The 22,231-nt window shown below is 44.4% G+C and overlaps 1 protein-coding gene across 2 annotated transcripts in view; it reads right to left on the reverse strand.

Moving 5' to 3' along the window:
- Window positions 1–9,849: 9,849 nt before the first annotated feature.
- Window positions 9,850–22,231, reverse strand: part of TMEM98 (transmembrane protein 98) — a 114,707-nt gene continuing 102,325 nt past the window's right edge. For both annotated transcript variants that reach the window (XM_077459967.1, XM_077459966.1), the window contains exons 6-7: window positions 21,862–21,921; window positions 9,850–12,329 (exon numbers count right to left, since the gene is read on the reverse strand). In XM_077459967.1, coding sequence (XP_077316093.1) covers window positions 12,122–12,329; window positions 21,862–21,921 — 268 coding nt within the window. In that variant the 3' untranslated portion in view covers window positions 9,850–12,121. The remainder of the gene's footprint in view (window positions 12,330–21,861; window positions 21,922–22,231) is intronic.

Raw genomic sequence — 22,231 nt, forward strand, 5'->3', positions numbered from 1 at the left:
CCAGGAGGGATCCATGCTGGATTTAAAAGACCTCCACAACCGGATCCATCCAAACCACTGCGGCCACAGGATGGTACCTGGGCCTCGCATAGAAGAACGAGGTTTTGCCTCTAACGCATCTCTTTGAGGGCTGGACCCTAGGAACTAGGACTCTCTTTGGTTTTGCTACATTACCTAAATGTGTCCTGTGGGGTGTTATACATGCCCAAAGGAGCGGAACCCCTATTAAGGGACCCGGTCTTTTGAAGGTTTAACTAACGTCCCCCCCCCCCCCGTGATGAGTGAGGTTTAGATCTGTCTGTTTTCAGCAGTATCCTGCAGCAAGGAAAAGGTAAGAGAAAAGCTTAGGAACTGCAAACTCCACCTATGCCTTTTCTTCCATATGTAACATTGTAGTGCCTTAAAGTCTCCTAAAGGGAGTAAGAATACACATACACTTTCAATCTCTGCTACAACAGCATGTGTCCTCGCAGCTGGGGGGATTCTTTATTTCCTCTCCCCCCCCCTATTGGGTAGGCACTGAGTGGCTGGGGGTACATTTACTGTGGTGCATTACACCCTGTAAGCAGTTTTAGGAAATCTATGCTGCTATTGCAGTGTGACGAGCACTAAAGGCTGATTCACAAACTAAGGGGTGCGGGGAAGCTTTCTTAGATAAACATTTTTATGTTTACTTGACTATGCAAAGAAGCCAGCCATCCTCAAAAGGAGGATAGAAATTCCACTTGGCGGCTGCAGCCGCTTCTCCTCCTGGTCTGTATCTCGGACTTGAATGCTGTGCCATCCTCATGCGCGAGCTGAGGTTTTACTTTTGAAAAGAGGGAGGGAGGGTCGATTGAAGGGGAGTGGCTAAAGCTGTCAGGCGCCGTGTGCGGACTCGGCGTCCTTGTCAAATCACACTGCGTACAGGCAATCGGGTTTACACCGGCTAGGGCTTTAAAGCTGATGCTCTGAAAACTCAATGTGTCTAACAGCAGCTGAAGCAAGAGCTCTGGAGCACGTGAGGGGTGTACACAGGCATTTCCACTACAGGAAAATACATTATTGTTTAGCATCCGATTAATCTATGCTGCCATTGTTTTTTTTTATTACTATTGCTCAACAAATAGAACATTTCCTAGAGTGCTTTTTGTGCTTAGCACTATGGCTTCCAAGATTACTACTAAGGCACCAAAAGTTCCACCCCAGGAACTGGGAACTCCAGTCATGCCTCCACACTGTCATCCTCTCCGGAGATACCAGATATGGAAAGCCAGGGTGAGTCTTTGGAACCGATTGGAGGTGCAACTGCTTCTCACACTTCAGTCCCTGTATACGTGACTGAAGATGCATTTTCCTCTGCCTTGCAGGGCTCAGAAGGAAGATTAGCGGCTTTAATCGCATCCTCCATCCAAGGGGATAGGAAGAATGCTAGATCTCACTCCCCCACTCGAATAGAACAGTGGGGACAGGATGAGGTATTGCCCTCAGACCATTGAGAGGAAAAACAAGCCAATTATTCCTCTGCAGAGAAAACAGTTACAAATCTTTACAGAAATGGTTCGCTCCACTTTCATGCTACCCCTAACAGAGTTAGCTGAAAGTCCAGTTTCTTCCTTGGGTTCTTTGAAACCTTAACAGGCTTTGCATGCGTTTCTCGTCCATGCATTATGATAAAAGCTTATTTATGCTGAATGGGATCATCCGGATAAGCATTTTCTCCCTCCAAAGAGATTCTCAGTTCTATATCCCATGGAGGAAAAATTCACCAAAAGATTGAAGGTTCCAGCAGTTGACGCTGCAATTTCCAGTGTGAATAAAAGTTTAACTTGTCCAATAGACAATGCGCAAATGCTAAAATATCCAACAGATAAGTTGAATTCCGTTACTCGGCCTGCAGTCGCTGCAATAGGCATCTGTCGGTCCTCAACCCATTCCCGCCGAGTGTACGCAGATGTGCGTACTCTGCTTTCGGGGATTATACCGGGATGATGCCCGCAGCTGCAGGCATCATCCTGGTACCGTTGTTTAGAGCAGGCGATCAGCTTTCCAGGTATAACAACTGGTGCGGCTAAAAGGCGCTTGGCAGTCATACCGGTGGAGCGGGAGGGGACGTTCCCCCCCCCCCCTCCGCTGCTCTTCCCGGGCCTCCCATTCCAACATCCACTGATTACGGTGGCCAGTGACACACTGGAACGAAGCCGGAAACTGCTTTGTTTCAGTCTCCTGGATGTAAACATGGAAGCGACGTCGCTTCCGGTTTACTCAGCTGCCAATGGTGCCGGATTTTAAAAAATATACATATTCAGATGCACAGTTTTACTTTGAAGTGCAATGGAAGGATTGGAGGTCTTTTAGACCCTCGATCCATCCATAGAGTGTACCTGTCACCACCTATTACTGTCACAAGGGATGTTAAATTCTTTGTGACAGCAATAAAAGTGATCACATTTTTATTTATTTTTTTAAACACAATTTAATGATATAAAATTAAAGTTAAAACATCGCCTATGGAGATTAATAGGTACCAAAGTTAGTTGCGATTCCACGAATGCGCACAATTATAAAGTGTGACATCTTTCACATTATACAAAAAAATTAGGATAACTATATTGTTTTTTTTTTTTAATTCATAAAAGTGTCCCTTTTCCCAAAAAGTTGCGTTTAAAACACAGATGCACAAATACCGTGTGACATAAAATATTGCAACAATCGCCATTTTATTCTCTAGATTCTCTGCTAAAAAAATATATGTTTGGGGGTTCTAAGTAAATTTATAGCAAAAAATAAGAATTTTAACGTGTAAACGTCAAATGTCAGAAATGGGCTTAGTCATGGAAGGGTTAAAGGACCAGTTCACAGAGGCTCTTAATGAGGTCCCTGCACAACAGGCCCATGAGTTGGCTGAATTACAAAAAGGAAGTATGTTTTGCTATAGACGCTATGAAAGATTCTATTCACCAGGCGTCCCGCCTTGCGCTTGTGCTAATACACATGTGTAGAACCCTTTGGTTAAAAAAATTGGTCAGCCGAAGCACCTTGCAAAAAGCTTCTGACTAGTTTACCTGTTTCGGGGGGAGCGACTATTTGGATAAATCCAGATGATTTCTAGTGCAAGGAGTACTCTTTTGCCAGTCAAAAGAAAGTATAAACATCCTTCATTTAAACTGACTTTCTCCTGCACCAGGGGCATCCACCTCTAGGCAGTGGAGACGGCCTTCGCCGTCAGACTCTAGAGGAAAACCTCAGAGTCAATCCCAGGCACAAAAGAAGACCTGGGGCCGTAATTCTGCAAAGCAGACTATTAAAGCCTCATCATGAAGAGGCGTCTCCCCTCACCAGAGTGGGGGGAAGACTTCTGAAATACTCAGAAGTCTGGCAAAGGGACATTCAGGACAGATGGGTTCTCTCCACAGTGTCTCTAGGATACAAACTAGAATTTCCACTCGTTTTCTGAGATAAAACGTTCTTAAGGATCCAGGGAAAAGGCAATACCTGTTTCAAGCATTAGACCGATTATTGGCTCAGAGGGTAATCATACAGATCCCCACAGAATAGTAAGGTTTGGGGTTGTATTCAAACCTGTTTACGGTACCAAAACCAAATGGGAAAGTCAGACCCATCCTAGATCTAAGGAATCTAAATCGGTTCCTGGAGATCCACTCCTTCAGAATGTAGTCGCTCAAGTCAGTAGTTTCCATCCTACAAGGAAGAGAACTTCTGGCATCCATCAACATCAGAGATGCGTATCTACATGTCCCTATATTTCCTGCTCACCAGAGGTTTCTGCTGTTTGAAGTAGAACAGCACTTTCAGTTTGTAGCCTTGCCCTTCGGGCTAGCTACAGCACCTCAGGTGCTGACCCTAGATGATCTATTGTTAATAGACCAGTCAGTGGCTTGCTTGGAGCAAAGTGTACACATTACATCCGGTTACCTGGAAAGTCTGGGTTGGATTCTCAACCTAGGGAAGTCCTCCTTAAAGCTGCTAAGAAAGCTGGAGTATTTGGGCCTGATCATAGACACAACCCAGAAAAGGGTGTTCTTGCCTCCGGCAAAGATCAGCTCCAGACGGGAGCTGGTGCAGATGGTCAGGTCGAAAAGAAATCCCTTAATTTGCCTTTGCATGATGATGTTAGGAAAGATGGTAACTTCATTCGAAGCAGTTCCCTGTGCCCAGTTCCATTCAAGACTGTTGCAAAACAGCATTCTGTCTGCTTGGAACAAAACGATCCAAACTTTGGACTTGCCAATGGGGCTGACCCAAGAGTGTCCCAAAGCCTCAGTTGGTGGTTACTAACCCAGAATCTGCTGAAAGGAAAGTCCTTCAGACCAATTATCTGGAAACTAGTAACGACAGATGCCAGCCTTTTAGGCTGGGGAGCAGTACTAGAGAAGATGACTGTCCAGGGGCGGTGATCAAGAACCCGAAAGAGCCTTGCCCATCAATATCCTAGAGATTTGGGCAGTGCATCTGGCTCTGGAAACCCGGACTTCCAGGTTAAAGAATTGTCCTGTCAGGATCCAATCCGACAACGTCACAGCTGTGGCTTATATCAATCACTAAGGGGGCACAAAGAGTCTCTCAGCTCAGAGAGAGGTGAACAATAGTCTAACTTGGACAGAAAAGAACATTCCGTGCCTGTTGGCAGTCTTCATTCCAGGAGTAGAGAATTGGCAGGCGGACTACTTAAGTCGCCAGCAGTTATTCCCGGGGCAATGGTCTCTTCACCCCAATGTTTTTCGAGCTGTTTGCCAAAAATGGGGGACTCCAGAAGTAGATCTTCTAGCGTCCAGATTCAACGTGAAGTTAGTCAACTTTGTGCCCAGGACAAGAGATCCACTTGCATGCAGAACAGATGCGCTGGTAACCCAGTGGGATCAGTTCTCACTGATCTATGCATTTCCCCCTATTCAGTTTCTGCCACAACTTCTTTGCAGGATCAAGCTGGAAAAGAAAGCTGGTAATTCTGGTAGCACCAGCAAGGCCCACAAGGTCATGGTACGCAGAAATCATAAAGATGGCAGTAAAGGGTCCATAGTCCCTTCCACTAAGGCCAGACCTACTCTCACAAGGGCCAATATTCCATCCTACTTTACGAACACTAAGTTTAACAGCCTGGCTATTGAGACCTACATTCTGAAGAAACGTTGGTTTTCCAGGTCAGTTATCTCCACTTTTAATGCAAGGAAGCCAGCTTCCAGAACTATATATTATAGGGTTTGGAAGGCTTATGTTTCCTGGTGTGAATCCAAGGGTTGGCATCCTCGGAGATATTTCATAGGCAGAATTCTTGCCTTTTTACAATTAGGCGTAGAAATGAAGTTGGTGTTGAATACTATAAAGGGCCAAGTCTCAGCCTTATTGATCTTATTTCAAAGACCGCTTACTATGCATTTTTTAGTCCAGGGTTTTATGCAAGGGGTGATGCTGATTAATCCGCCAGTTAAATCACCTTAATTTAGTTTTGTCAGTGTTACAAAAACAGACATTTGAACCGATACCAGCTTCTTTGTCAGGACTAAGAGAATATGCTGTATGTTTGGTTGCTATATATCCTCAGCAAGGAGGGTTTCAGAATTGGCTGCTCTTTCTTTTAAAGAGCCATATTTGATTTTTCATGAGGACAGGGTGGTGTTGCACCCTCGTCAATTTTTTTTTTTTTTACCAAACGTAGTCTCGGGTTTCCACCTGAACCAAGATATTGTCCTGCCATCCTTTTTTTTCCAAAACCATGTTCCAGGGAAGAGAAGTCACTACATTGTCTTGATGTGGTGAGAGTAGTGAAAATCTATTTAAAGGCAACTGCTCAGATTCATAAGACTGATGTCTTATTTATTCTGCCAGAGGGTCCTAAGAAAGGACAGGCAGCGTTGAAATCCACTGTCGCCAAGTGGATTCAGCAAGTTAGAATTCAAACTTTATGATTAAAAGGATAAGATTCCCCCTTTTCAAGTTAAGGCGCACTCTACCAGAGCTGTTAGTACTTCTTGGGCAGTGCGTCACCAGGCCTCCATGGCTCAGATCCGCAAGGCCGCAACTTGGTCTTCAGTACATACATTCACAAAATTTTATCAAGTGGGTGTGTAAGGAGGACTGACGATATTGCCTTCGGGCGCAGTGTGCTGCAGGCAGCAGTATAAGTCCTCAGGTCTCGGGATGCCATTCGGGTTGTGTCTCCCTCCCCTCAAGTAGCATTGCTATGGGACATCTCATTAGTAATTACTTGAGGCTCTGTGTCCCATGATGTACGATAAAGAAAATTGGGTTTTTATAACGGCTTGCCTCTAAAATCCTTTTCTTGGAGTACATCATGGGACACAGAGGTCCCCCCCCTCTTTTATCGGGTTTAAGTCAATTGCTCAGCTACAAAAACAGAGGTACCAGTGTCAACACCTGAAAGGTGGTCCATAACCCATTAAGTAATTAAGGCTTTGTGTCCCATGATGTACTCAAAGAAAAGGATTTTACAGGTAAGCTGTTTGTTTTTTATTGGTCTTATGTAATAATCTAATTTTCGGAGATACTGGAGTTTGGGTTTCCTTAGCTGTAAACCATAATTATCAGAAAAAAATGCTTGAAATATATTACTCTGTGTGTAATGCATTGATATAAAATGAGTTTCACTTTTGAATTGAATTACTGAAATTTTAACTTTTTGATATTCAAATTTTTTTGAGATGCAACTGTATACCCTGTCCTGCTCCACCATCATATATTGAATTATTACCCAGCAAAATAACACTGCTGCCTTGATTTCCATGTTCCACACACTGTTAGATGTTCCAAGGGGTGTGCCTTACATCAGTAGAAGCTGATCTCCTAGCAGCTACCACTGCAAAAATGTTACAAGCCCGGAAGTAGTAAAAACAGTTTTTTGCTCATACAGTGTATGAGCATAGGCAGATGTTTTGGTTATATACTGGTACCTTCAGGTGATTGGACACTGGCAAAGCAGAGTTGGGTCGACCCCTATATAACCCCTACCATTCAAAGCAATCTTCACTTTTGTTTGCTTGTGTCTTTTAGGTGATGCATGTCTTTTGTCTGAGGAAGTTAAATGCCACTTACTGGAATGTTTTCCCTTTCTGGATTCCTGCTCTAAGTTCCCAGATGTGCATTGGCAACACATGCTAATCGCACAGCTTCTGGATTGGTACCTTAGGCACACCACTGGGACCATGTGGAGATTTGGGCCTGTAAAGTCCCTTTTAGGCACTGGATCCTGCATTTGGTGCTCCTCTTTGGCACGTAGTGGAACACATGAAGTTAACCAGGGTGCTATTCAGGTCCAAGACATTGGCAATCTGCACTGGTGTGACCCAGTCCCTAAATACCACAAGTCATATGCCTTTCCGCAGTAGGTGTACCTTGTCCCCCCCCTTACTCTGGTGAGTTGGATCTGAGCCTTTAAAGGCCTTATTGGTGTCCCCTGTGCTGCTGTTTTTGTCCCCTACAGCGGCATTCCATGGAGAGTAGCCTTACCTGCAAACAAAAGTTGTATGTGTCACAGCCCTAGTAATGGCTGCAACTGTTTAAGCATCTGCCGCTCTCTCTCAGCAGGCACTTCAGCAGGTGGCCTCCCTCACTATTCTGGGTCATTGAGCAGGCTCTGTGCCATCTTTTCTGAGCCTCCATGCATTCTCTGAGCTCCCTGCTCCCTACAGGACTGGTAGCATAGGCTTGGGCTAAATGGCCGGGCACCTACAACCTGAGAGGATACACTGGACAGCTGTAAACCCTTTCCACAGCAAGCTAGGAGTAACCCTTTGGGTACCCCTCACAGCGACTCACATATGACAAAAGGGATTCATACACCCTCTCAGCTAGTGTGTCACTTGGTAGGTTTTTCACATTCTGTAGAGACCATGTATTGGATAGCCAGGGTATATTTTCTTCTGTCGGGATCCCACCCTACCTCTTATGCCTCTCCCAGGTCTCAGGTGTTCCCCATTTCTGCTTCCTGAGCAGGAAGGAGTTTTCTGCCACCATTGCAAAAATCATAGGAAAGATTACTGTGCTCTAAAGGAGGGCTGTGGCCTCCCGGAGGAGGAAGTGGAGCATATGAATGAAGAGGAAGAAGCTATATCCTCTTTGTAAACAGGTTTCAGCAAAGGAGGCAGCTAATGCTGCCATCCCCCCTAAGGAGATAGTGTAAACATTGCAAAACTCTGGGTGGATCCCCAACTTTCAGAAGTCTACAGTGGATCTCTCTCCATCTGGAATTCATGGAAATTGGTACTGGATATGGGTCAGACTCTGGTCTTTATTCCTAAGGAAAAGATCCTTTCCCCTTGCACTCAAGTGTGGACTCTTCTATCCAGAAAGTGCCCCCCAGTTCTCTTTTGCCTTATAGTCCTGTACCTGATGGTAGCCTCATTGAGGCCATGCCTTTTGTCCAGTTTCACTCCAAGGTGCTGTTGCTCAGTTTCCTGTCTGCAAGGGAGGAGCAGAGGAAACTCCATCCTGGTCGATACTCTGTGGAACATGTTCTGGCCTTTATCCAGTTGAGTCTGGATCAATGCTTGGCCATAGGCACCATCAAGGCACAAATCTTGTCCCTGACTATCCTTTTTTTAGTGACTCCTGACCTCACTCCCTGGAGATGGCCTTTGTACAAGCGGTCACTCTGGTGACAACTGTGGGATTTTAATCCTGGTCCTCTCAGCCCTTCCAGAGGCCTTCCCTTTAGCATATCAGGGAGATCTCTTGGCAAACCTTACACACAAATTGGTTTTCCTTGTCACAATCACCTCCAGCAGGTTCTTGGGTGCCTTGCGTGCTACAATTATCTGTTTCACAGATTTGCAAGTTCTCCACCTGGTGTTCTGTTCACTCGTCTTATAAGATTTACCAGATGGGTGCACAGGCCTTTGCTGATGCCTGCTTTGCCCCGATTGCTCCTGGCTAATTTCTAATGTTGTGTCCCTTGACCTTAGGTTTTGTGTTGGGCCTGTTTTTTGCTGTTGTCCACCCCTCATGTTGTATTGCTTTTGGATCTCCCAGTTGTTTAAGACTGCCTGTGTCCTGCACTGTACGAAAAAGAAAACTAGATTTTTGTCTTGCCAGTAAAATCTGTTTGGAGTAATGTACAGTATAGAATGAGTTATATGGGGTGCTTGAGTTCTGCTTTTGCCAGTCTTCAATCACTTGACACTATGATCTTGTAACCCAGTCATCTAAAGCGTCATACAGACAATAAGAATATCAGACGAATGATCGTCCTATTTTTTTTCTTTTCTTTTCTTTTTTTGCATGCTAGTCTTGTATCGAAAAATTAGGCGGTTACCCAACTTATGAAATTCTCATGCGACAGAATACAGCTTCGGACGTGATGCAATGTATTGTATTTGTATTGTATTTTCAGGTGAAAACTGAAAGAAATTTTTTTTTTTTTTTTGTCCCTTCGGATAGTTTTGAATGAGCTGTTGTGGACGGCTTCTGAAAGCTGTGTTTTAACAATCAGATTATTGTATGATCACTTCAAAAGCAGTATTCTTTGTACAATTTTCTGATTTATGTGTTCTACGTTTAAGACTCTATGTCCTGTACTCCAAGAAATGGATTTTATAGGCAAGACAAAAATCCTGTTTTTTAGCTGTCTGGAGAAGGTCAAACAGTCGTTATCTAGAGTGTGGGTGGGGTAAATGTAAACATACCGGCCATGAGCTAGTTTAAATAAGGCCGTGCTAATCCTAAAAGCTAATAACTGGATTCATGCATCTGGTGTGAATTCAACAGCGTGGTCTTGAAATGCATAATATATTTTAATTCTGTACAATGTAGAGTTGTGAAAAGGTTTACATCTAATAAAGAAAGTGAACATTAAAGATGCAACATTAAAGTAAAACCAAGAAATAGAAACGGAAGTTACATAAAATATATATTTATACGAACAAAAAAAAACATACAAAGAAAAGCACTTAAAGCAAAGCAAATGAAAACCTTGTTCTACCTTATTCATTAGGAAAAACGGAAGTGCTGTAGTTACTAATTCTGTGAGTATTTACAAGTTGATGTCTCTACGTCAACTCAACTCTCTTTAAAAGTGCACCCTTGCTTATAAAAGCTGGACGAAAGAAAATGATTACAAGGGCTTTTCATTCTGCAGCCCTGATAGATCTGAATCCTGAAAGCTTCACAACCCCTGAGTATTTTTCTTCCTTTTTTTTTTTTTTTCTCACCTTTTCCAGATGCCTTATGCCATGTACACACGCCGGACTTTCCAGCAGACTAGGTCTGACGGTCTTCCTGACGGACTTTTGGCGGAGTTCCAACGGACTTAACGAACGGACTTGGCCACACACAATCACACCAAAGTCCGACGGATTCCTCTGTGATGACGTACGACCGGACTAGAATAAGGAAGTTCATAGCCAATAGCTGCCCTAGCGTCAGTTTTAGTCCGTTGGACTAGCATACAGACGAACTGATTTTTCGACTGGACTCAAGTCCATTGGAAAGATTTGAAACATGTTCTAAATCTAAAGTCTGTCTGATTTTTCGACAGCAAAGGTTCCATGAAGCCCACACGTATACGTCCGACGGACTTTTGCTGTCAAAGTCCGGCCATGTGTACACGGCATTAGGCTTAGTACACATGAGCCCAATGTCGAGCGGCATCAGTTTCAATAGAAACTGTCTGACATTCGGCCTGTGTGTACAGCAGCTAGGCTGAAAGAAGCCGGCCGTTCGGCCTGCTTCTTTCAAAGGGGTATGACATAAAAAGGTTTGCCAATCGGCTCCCGATGGCTGAGAGCACGGACTGGAGTGTAGTCGTCCATCCCCCCCCCCGTCGGAATACAATAGCACAGCAGGGGAGATCGCTGTACTAACATCGGGTAGTTAGTACAGTGGCTTCTCCTGAGCCATCTGTTTTTTTTTTTTATACAGCCCTGCTGGGTTGAACAAAAAAAAAACTAGTAGTGTTTACCAAGCTGGTCTTGGAACAACCATGGGTCCTTTGTGAGTGTGAGTTGCTGTCCTAGGGGCTCAGTCTTCTGGCCAAGTGACAATCCTGAAGTTTTTATAAATTAACCTGGAGTTTGGCTTTAAGTCAAACCGGTTCTGGTGGGGTGAACAACTTTAGATATCTTGAGTATAAGTGGTACAGCCAGGCAGCTGTGTGGTGCTGCTTCTTGAAGCAGCTGACCAACACTATTTTGTGGTAGTGGGGAAGATATGCAATAATGTAATGTAAAGGATCAGAAGCCCCAGGTCCTATGCTTATTCTAACCATGATGATCATCAAAATTGTTTGCATATTCTTTTGTGAAATTCTTGGGGTGGTACACGAGAGAAGACTATTATAGTAAATGCTAACAGCTTATCCTGTCAGCTGTTTACTCATCCTGGTTGTTTTATATCCCCATACAGGTCGCCCTAATCTCCATTTTAAAACCTAAATTTAAAAGATCTCAATTTGGAACTTTTGATGAGAATGAAGAAGGGGTGAAACCTCTGTCCCATTTGGGCCGATGCACTTCACTATTGAGATACCTGGACAGGAATGGGTGGCACAACATTAGGTAGGGTCACATTTTCATATTTGTAGACAGAGGAAGTGTCAGAACCCTCTCATGGTTTTTGTTCTTATGAGCAACTTTGTTAAGGTTCTCTAATTTCCTGCTGTGTCATTGGGAGAAAAAAATAAGTGTAATCTTCCCAATATATCATTAGAATGTTCAGAGGTTATACACCTTTCACGCTCCGTGCAAAACCTTTGTTTTACCTTTTGGTTGTATAAACATAATTGATATTCTCTGACAACTGGATTTGAGACATATAACTCCATCATCCAGAAATGTGACCCAAAGCCTAGGGTACAACAAAAAAAGCTTGTACTATGTGGCATTAGCATAGACCAGTGATAGAGAACCTTGGCACCCTAGATGTTTTGGAACTACATTTCCCATGATGCTTATGCACTCTTCAGTATAGTCAAGCATCATGGGAAATGTAGTTCCAAAATATCTGGGGTGCCAAGGTTCGCTAGCACTGGCATAGACACTGACCGGAAAAATTTGCTACAAGTCCCATAGGTAAACAAAATTACAATGAGTAAAAAAATTTAAATTCTCAAATACAGGTATCTGTGTGTGCTTGGTTCCAACTGATGTCATCATGAGTATAATCGTAAGTGTTATATTGTTGACTGTTCTTGCAGAAAGTTTTCCGTTCCTGGGATGATTCTTTCTGGTTCTGTGGCCATAGCAGCTTCTCGAAGAACTTGCATGTGCTCCTCTGCAGCTGACAATGATTGGTCTATCCAGTCCAGCCCAACTGACAAGTGGCATGCATTTTTGGTCACCAATACAAGATGGCTGACAGACAAGAGAAGAGCAGTGGTTCTGCAAAAAGAAAATGAAATATTACATACTAAACATTTGTGGTTTCTGGTCATAGCAGTGGTTACCCCCATCCATGTCAAGTACCACCAAAAGTTACATATCTCAGCAAGATTGGATATCTACATTGACACGAACTGGAGGTGGACTGATAGGACAGTCAATTGGCCAGGTTGGAAATTGGTTAGCTATTGACAGTAGTTTCATCACATGGAAAAGAGGGGTCAGAATATTCTATGAGCATGCAGGCTCCCAAAGGCCTTTCTGATTTTTATCAACTTCCCAGACTTTGGATAGTGAGACATCCATTGAAAAGGCTAGACACAAAATCACAGTACCGTTTTAGCCACTAAGGCTCTCTCACTTAATTTAGGAACTTCACAGGGGAGGACTTTAGGTCCAAAGCTGAACCCTCCGTAGCAAAGAGCATCCTTTGCTCTTAAAGCGGAGCTCCACCTCATTTAACATGTTTTGCTTAATCGCATGCCATAAATCTATTCAGTAATAAACTGATATTTTTTTCTTTCGTACCTGTGTTTTTGCAGAAGTCCTCCTCTGCTTCCTGTCTCGGCTCTCTGCGGATATGGGCGGGTAATCTACGGGTATCACGTAATTTCCTCTTTTCGAGTAATGTCTCCTGGGAGCTCCTGTCATTATTCCCATGAGTCATTGCGGATGCCTGCCGCGAGTTATTGCCGGATTTCGCGATGATGCTGCTATTGTGATGGCAACCCCTCAAGTTTACAGCGCTGCCCACTGTAAACACTGAGCATGCGCGGGAAATAGCGGTGAATGCTGGGAGCTTAGCATTCACCATATCCAGGAAATCCATGCTTGTGGGCTTCACATGGCCACAATCTTTTTTTTTTTTTTTTTTTTTTATAAATATTTAAAACAGACAGCAACAGTAAAAAAAAAAACGAAACAGTGTTTTTATGATTTTACATGTGTATCAATGACTGCAAAAAAAAAATAAAAATAGGAATGGTCGCTGGAACCCCGCTTTAAATGGGGGCTTTTAGTCTTGGGGTTTTAAAGGGTTATTTTTTTGACGAATGCATAATTGGAGTTTAAGGGTTTTTCTTGATCTACAGTACAGAACCCAGGCTTGTTCTTCGTTAACTAGGTTATGTGGTTATATATTGCTACCTTCAGGTGATTTGACACTGACAAACAGAGCTTTTAGGACCCCCATATAATCCCTCCTACTGACCGTTAAACCCTGTGTCCTTAGATAATGATTTTTCTCTCTCTGAGGTTTTTCTTTTTTGACTTTTTTTCTTGTTTCTGCTCCAACTCGGCTATGTACAAGCCCTTCTAGCTACTTACACAGCTTCTGATAGGTACCCTAAGCACGAAACTGGGACTGTACCCAGACCCCTCCAAAATAATGGCTCGAGATCCTATGTTGGGTGCTCCTCCTTGTTGTGCAGCACATGGAGTTAGCTGCAAGGTGCTATTCAGATCCAGGGCAGTGGTGATCCAGTTCCTCAAGACCCCCTTGGCAATGTTCTCATCCAAACTGGGGGGGGGGGGGGGGGGGGTGGAACGCATTCGCCCCTAAATATTGTGATAGTGGTTTCCACAGGATGGTAAGAGAACTGTTTTCATAAGAATCTGCCCTTTCCTGTCACTTTGCCAATTCCTTCCTGCCTATTTTTTGTTGGATACCATGAATGGCTATTTATACTTTTTCTAATGTTGGTACTAGTTTACCAAAGAAATAATGAACAGAGCAAAGGTGAAACTGCTTTATTTTTTTACAGAGAGGGATACCTTAGGGGAGTATTGAGGCACACTGATTTTGGAATGCCTATTTGGTGCAGCAGCCTTGCTTGGGGCTGCAACTCTCTCTCCATGTGATGCATTTTATTTTGCTTATGGCCATGATTATATTACTGTTTTTTAATCTGGTTTCAGCGAGCAGCTAAATGACACACTGACCTCTGGGTCAGATATGTTGTCCCAAGGGGGCACAAGCTGGAGTTACTTTTTCCCTCCTCCCCGATTCATGTCTTCTAAGCTGCCTACTCCTCAAATGTTGGAGGATGTGCATGATACTCTTCCGCATCTGCTCACCTCGTGGGACATTGTTCCTATATCTGTAGGTGAAAAGTTTTAGGGGTTTTACTTTTCAACCTATTCAGTCCCGAGAGCCAAGGGTAGCATTCATCCTATCCTGGTTGTAAATTGACATAAAGTCCTTCTTTGGAATTAGACATTTTTTATGGAATTAGCCAGGCCAGTCATTGCATCCCTGCAGCAGGGGGATCTACTTGTATCTGTGGACATCAAGGACACCTAGTTACATATTTTAATGTTTCCCCAACACTAGGGATTTTTACATTTTGCAGTCATTTTCAGTTCGTGGCTCTGCCATGTAGCCTAGCCACGTGCTCCTCCAGTCTTCACTGATCTATTGGTCCCTGTTCTGGTTCTTCCTTGTTTTTTTTTGTTTTTTTTAGGCTGTCCACATTGTGGGCTACTAAGACAACTAGCTAGCGAATGACTTATCCCTGTCCAGGCTTCAAAGAGACTGTGTAGATTTTGCAGAAGTTTTGGTGGATCCTCAACCCTCGGTTTGCACTGCATCCAAATGACCATCTCTATGCCTGGGTCTTTGTTCCTTCGGAAAAGATCAGGTACTTCTGTTCTCAAGTATGGATAGTCCTATCTAGCCAACATCCCTCAGTGCGCTTTTGTACTGTACTGAGTCTGATGGTAGCCTCATTAAAGGCAGTGTCCTAAGCCCATTTCCACTGTAGGCTGCTGCAACTCTGCATCCTGTCTGTGTGGGACAAGCAGACTCTGGACAGTCCCATAAGTCTGTCTTCCTCAGTCCACTTTTCCCTGACTTGGTGGATTTGTTTTCCAGCGTTGGAAGTAGTTTTCTTCCAATGACTTGGAAAATTCTCAGATGCCAGTCTGTTGGGCTGGGGAGTCTTCAGGATGTAGACGGTGCTGGGAAGCTGATTGGCAGAGGAATCAAAACTTCAGATGAATGGCTATGAGCTCCAGAACATCTGATTGTCTCTTTAGCACTGGATGTCTCAACTTTGAGTACTTCTGACACAGTTTTAGTCAGATAACTGTGGCTGTGGCCTATATCGACTTTCAAGAAGGCAGAAGCAGTTTCACTGCCTAAAAGCAAACTGACTTAATTCTGACCTTGGCAGAACATTACGTTCTGGCCCTGATCACAGTGCACATTTTAGGTGTAGAGAATTTGCTGGTTGACTTGCTCTGCCATCAGCGACTGGACCAAGCATTGCCTTCAGCCAGAGGTATTTTCAATATGTTTGTAGCAGGTGGGGGGACACCAGATGTGGACTTGTTGGCATCTTGGTGCAATAACAGACTGGAGAAGTTTACTGCTAGGTCCAGAGATCCTCAGGCTTTTGCAGTAGATGCTCTGGTAACTCGGAGGACAGTCTCAGTGATTTTTGTGGCACTCTGCTTCTGCTCAACCAAAGGTCTCTGGCATGGGGTCCCTTAAATTACCAGTCTGCTTGGCTTACATGGGGAAGGCATTTGTTTCCAGAATTCTTTGCACAGCAATATCCCATTGAGGTAATTTTTTTCTGTGAAAATGGGTGGTTCCTGTCGTAGTTCCTTCCTTTTCTTGTCTTTTAACCAGTCCCCCCATGGCTCATGCAAAAGACCTTGTAGATAAGAAGTTGCATGCCCTTTTTTCCTTAGTGGGCCCTGCCATGAAGCCTATGGTTGCATCTTCTATTGCCTTGATTGTCTGACTTTCTCAGACATCATTGTCTGGATTTAGAGATATGGGCTCAAGCAAGCTTTGCCCGAGATGGAAGACACTGAATGTGGATCAGCTGGCATTCCGATTCAACAAAAAACAGGACAGGTTTGTTACCAGATCTGTGGGCCCCCTTGCAATTGCAGTGAAAGCTCTGATGATGCCATGGGATCAGTTCAATCTAATCTACGTGCCCAGATTCTCCCTCGTGTGATCTGCAGTGTCAAAATGGAGACTCTACAGTGATTCTCATTGCACCAAATTGGCCTAGAAAGACATGGTACTCTGACACACTTGGGACTTGACATTCTCCCTCCTGGATTGTTTGGATCTTCTGTCCCAAGGACCAGTGCTCCATTCTGCTTCTTGGTCTTTGGCTTTACCAGCATGGCTGCTAAAGCCAAGATTCTGAGAGAAATAGGCCTATCAGACCTGGTCCCCCCTACTCTGCAGGCTATGAAATCGACTTCTTTCAAAGTGTACCATTGCATCTAGAAGGCTTTCTTCTCTGTCGCTAGCATTGACAGTCTTTTATTTTTTCCCAAAAGATGTCATTGACAGACTGGCTTGTTTGAGTGTCAAGGAATTCTACCCTAGCAAATACTCCTTCCTCCAGTCTTTTTTGGATCAGTAACTAGCTTTGAGTACCAACAAGGGCAAATCTCGGCTTTGTTCATTTAGTTTCAGAAATTTGACCCTAGTTAATGTCTTCATACAAGGTGTCATACACCTCTCCCTCCTGTACCTTCATGGGACCGTTAATCTACTTTCTCGACCCTGCAAGGGCCACCCTTTCCTCGTTGCTATCACCTCTGCGCAGAGCATTTCTGAGTTATCAATCTTATGCCATAAGGAGCCCTTCCTAGTTTTGTACAAAGACAGGGTTATCTTGAGGCCTAAATGTGATCTTTCCATCTCAACCAAGACATTGTCCTTCCTGCTTTATGTCCTACTTCAAACACCCTAAAGTAATTTCTCTTCACTGTCTTGACAAGGTACGCACTGCACAGTCTCTGCCTTTTCAAGTACTGCCCCATTTTAGGCAGTCTGATTCCCCCTTAATACTTCCTGAGGGTTCCTGCAGAGGCCTTCCTGCTTTTCTTTCTACCATTGCTAGGCAGATCGTACAAGTTGTCATTCAAGCCTATGGTTAAAAAGATATTCCCTTCTTCCCTTCCATGTTAAGGTTTATTCTACTAGAGCTATTTTTGCTTTACCGGCTTTTCAGCATCAGGCATCTGGTCTTCTGTATTCCTAGTGGATGTTTAGGCCTCATCTGTAGCCAGTTTGAATTATGGTGCTACAAGCTGTTTTCTATCAAGCCTATCTTGACCCACTTGTTACGTTGACTTGTTAGCACTTGTTACCCACCCCTCAGACTGCTGTTGGCTGTCCCATGGTAATGATTAAAAAGCTGTGTCCTGTACTGTACAACTAAGAAAATAGGATTTTTTACCAGTATAATTTGTTTCTTGGAGTGCAGTTCCGTAACACAGGTCCCTTCCCTCTGTTCTTGTGATCTCTCTCAATCATTGCTTGCTAATAAAACTGAGGCTAATTGGAAGTGGGATTATATAAGGGGATGTTCCTGCAGACTTTTCATTTTGTCCAGTGTCCAATCAACTGGAGATCTGCATATATGACCTGTGTTAATGACTAAGGATTCTGTGTCCCAAACTGTACTCCAAGAAACAGATTTTAAGGACAAGTATAAAGTCCTGTTTTATTGTTTGCTCATCAGTAGGGATGAGCTTTGTGTTCGAGTCGAACGTACGTTCGACTCGAACATTGGCTGTTCGTCCGTTCGGCGAAATCCGAACATTTTGGTCCGTTCGCGTCAAATTCGTGTGCGATGGCGCAGTGCATTGCTGGCTCATGATTGGCCAAGCATGCACTGTGACCCCGCATGCTTGGCCAATCGCAGCGCCAGCAGCGAGGAGAGCCATGATTGGCCACAGGCAGGATGCCTGTGGCCAATCATAGCTCAGGCTGTGTAGTGCACGCCCCACACTATATAAGGCTGCCATCGCGGCCGCCTCGTGTAGTGTGTTGGCGTCTGAAGCAGTGGGTGTTCTGTGTACCTTCAACACAGTACACACCGATCGTTTTCGCCCGATTTTTCTATCTTGCTGTTGTGTAGTGGTTATTGTCTGTGTGTCCTGACCGCAGTATACACCGCTATATTCACCTCACCTATATAGCTAGTGATCTATCTTTTATAATGGAGCTTGCAGTCAGTAGTGTTAGGAGATAGTGCGTGCTGAGTTAGAGTAGGATTTTGCAATATCAATCAATTGGATCGCTCTGCAAATGCTGTCTCATGTACCCCTTAAATGGACAAAGCCTACTTGATCTTTATGCGCAGCCACTGCGCCCATCAAGCGCAGCCACTGCGCCCATCAAGCGCAGCCACTGTGCCCATCAAGCGCAGCCACTGTGCCCATCAAACGCAAGTACTGTGATCATTAAAAGCAGCTACTGGTGCCACTAGCGGCTGGTGCTCAAAATTTTTGGGGAGGCGCAAACAAACTGAAAAAAGAAAATCAATTGCGGCCATTGTGCCATCAAACTAAGCCACTGTGCCCATCAAGCCCAACCACTGTGTCTATCAAACGCAGCCCCTGTGCCCATCAAGCGTAGCCCCTGTGCCCAGCAAGTTCAGCCACTGTGCCCATCAAATGCAACCACTGTGCCCATCAACCACAGCCACTGTGCCCATCAATTGCCACCACCGTGCCCATCAAATGCAACCACTGTGTCTATCAAACGCAGCCACTGTGCTCATCAAGCGCAGCCACTGTGCTCATCAAGCGCAGCCACTGTGCCCATCAAGCACAGCCACTGTGCCCATCAAACGCCGCCACTGTGCCCATCAAGCGTAGCCCCTGTGCCCAGCAAGTTCAGCCACTGTGCCCATCAACCACAGCCACTGTGCCCATCAATTGCCACCACCGTGCCCATCAAATGCAACCACTGTGTCTATCAAACGCAGCCACTGTGCTCATCAAGCGCAGCCACTGTGCCCATCAAACGCCGCCACTGTGCCATCAAACGCAAGCCACTGTGCCCATCAAATGCTGCCATTATGCCCATGAAACGCAGCCACTGTGCCCATCAAATGCAACCACTGTGCCCATCAAACGCCGCCACTGTGCCCATCAAATGCAGCCACTGTGCCATCAAACGCAAGCCACTGTGCCCATCAAATGCTGCCATTATGCCCATGAAACGCAGCCACTGTGCCCATCAAAGGCAGCTACTGTGCCCATCAAGAGCAGCCATTGTGCCAACTACCATACCTATCAATTGCTGCCAGTATGCCCATCAATTTCTGCCAGTGTACCCATCAATTGCCGCTCCTGTGCCCCATCAAATGCTGCCAGTGTGCCCATCATTTGCCGCTGCAACTGTGCCCCATCAAATGCTGGCAGTGTGTATTACCCCGTCACTTGCCTGTCTCGCAGCGGGTCAGTGGCGGTGTCCTGCGTGCTCCTTGATGTCTTCTTCCGTCCTCTCTATCAGGCGTCCAATCACAGCGTCTGATGTTTCAGCCAATCAGGTGACAGATAACAGACCCGAGCACCTGATTGGCTGAGAGGTGGTTCAGTGTTAGCAAAGTGAATTCCTTCGCTTTGCTAACAAACAATTGAGTGAGCAGCAAACGCACAGCATTGCACCCGCTGTTCACCTTTTTGGGTGCCTATTAGAGTCTACGGCTCTAATCAGGTGCTTCCAAAAAAAAAAAAACATCACTATAATTCAGGTGCCCAGCGCCAGAAAAGGGGCCAGACACCTGAATAGGGGGTGTCAGCGGGGACTATAAATAGATTCATGCAAGGCATGAATCTATCTATGGTGATAGAGCGGTGACAGAAGAGAGGGGGCAGCGCTCCTGCGCCCTTTACGGACGCACTGCCACTGTATGTTATACTTTTCATTTAAAGCCCCTCTCAGAGATAAAATCCACACCCCTGCCTGTTGTAGCCACTTCCTATTGGATGGGCTATGGTAAAAAAAAGGTGGACGTCAGCAGAGAGGATTGGAGGAGACTGGTGGTCCCCTGGGTCGGTGGTACTCCTAACAGTGGGGATGTGGGATCTAGTTTGGGGATTTAGGTGGGTATATCTGGCTTCACACAGTAAGGGGGAAAAGGCCTAATAGAAAAAGATAGTGGGTATTTAAGTCAAATAATGAAGAGGTAGAGAAAACATTTTGGGAGCCCAATGGATCCAGCAAATTATGCATTCTAATTATTTTCCTATTGCATTCTTCTTTCTTTTCTCCAGTACCACTACATTAAACTCCCACTTAAATTAATATTTTATTGCTTCATAGGCAGAACAAATGTCATTTGTAATTATATGGCAGAGGTTGCAGTGTGGTGGCACCAGCACCAGTGCCTAAGGCCCAATTTTTCTGCCCCTGTTTAACAGGGACATGTAATTACAATTCTTGATATAATATTTCACAGGAGGGCCCCTTCCTGTGCCCACCCAGAGTAACGGTGAGGACCACAACCACCAAAGGTCAATTTTTCTACCACTGTTCAACAATGGCATGTAATTACAATTCTTGATATAATCGTTCACAGCAGGGCGCTCCAGCGCCCACCAAGAGTCACTTTGAGGGCTTACAATGTTGTGGCAAAACCAACACCTTGTTCCGCCATTTCTGCAGAGCATATAGGGCAGGCCCCTACTTTCAAACATCCAATTTACAAACATCTCCTACTTGCAAACGGAAGGAGACAACAGCAAGTGAGATGAAAAAAGATGGACGACAAAACAAATTATACAGGGGTGATAACCCTTCCCTATGTTTTCCAAAAAGATGAAAAATAGTTTTTTGGACTGGAGCTACACTTTAAAAATGTACCAGTTGAAAATTACAAACAGATTCAACTTAACACAACAAACCTACACAGTCCCTGTCTTGTTTGCACCGCCTGTATACTGCTGTTCTGAGTATATAGGGCCTGGGGGCCACACGCATTTCCTTTTTTTAATATGGGTACAGGGTTCCCCTTAATATGCGTACAAGACCCAAATAGGCTGGTAATGGGCAGGGAGGGCTACCCATGCCATTTTTCTCAATGATTTTCAACCATATTGCAGGAACCAGATATAACATTAAAACCGCAAGCAGTTTTAAATGGTGTTATTTCCGTTTAATGTCATTTTTTGCAGGGACTGTTCTAAACACGGGAAACACGTGGCACTTCACAGGCATACTACAGACACCCCCCAGGCACGATATTTAAAAGAATATTTCACTTTTTTTTTTTCACTTTAATCGTCATTAAAATCAGTGCTCCCGCCAAAACGGCAGTTTTTAAAACTTTTTTTTGCAGTGACCCATGTCCCCTCAGGCAGGAGTCAGGTCCCCAAACGCTTTTTAGGACAGTATCTTACATATTAGCCGTTAAAATTAGCACTTTTCATTTCGAACGTTCGAGTCCCATAGACTTCAATGGGGTTCTAACATTCGTTCGAATTTGGGGTCCGTTCGAAAGTTCTGGTGCGAACCGAACCGGGGGGTGTTCGGCTCATCCCTACTCATCAGTCTAGCTAAACCAGGGGTCTTCAAACTATGGCCCTCCAGTTGTTCAAAAACTACAATTCCCACCATGCCTAGTCATGTATGTGAATGTCAGAGTTTTACAATGCCTCATGGGATAACAGCTGGAGGGCCGTAGTTTAAGGATTCCTGAGCTAAACTATTAACATAGATGAATAGCTTGTTAGGGAATGCATATTGGCCTGCTGTCATACGTACCTTGCATCAAGCAATTTTGGGTCTAGAGGAGGGTACATAGACCGGACCACATCATCGACTCTAAATAAAAAATAAAAATGGGTAAAATTTCAACTGGCAAACACTGTGGATCATCATCCTTTCAAACATTGTTTATAATATTAAAGTCATTATTATGTCTTTTCTTCCTTTTTATATTGTCGGGAAATTACTTCAACACCCCCCCCCCCCAAAACATATTTTCTGAATGCAGAGGTCCCATAGAACCAAAAAAAGGTTGTTTCGTTAGTTGTGTTATCTTAGTAGAACCCAGATTGCTTGAGAAGATTTTCCACAGGATGGTGCTGGTATGACGCCTAATACATCAATTTAGGCAAGTACACTATATTAC

The sequence above is a fragment of the Lithobates pipiens genome, unplaced genomic scaffold (genome assembly GCF_037356315.1).
Source record: "Lithobates pipiens isolate NorthernLeopardFrog02 unplaced genomic scaffold, aLitPip1_a1.2 Scaffold_28, whole genome shotgun sequence".
Taxonomy (NCBI): domain Eukaryota; kingdom Metazoa; phylum Chordata; class Amphibia; order Anura; family Ranidae; genus Lithobates; species Lithobates pipiens.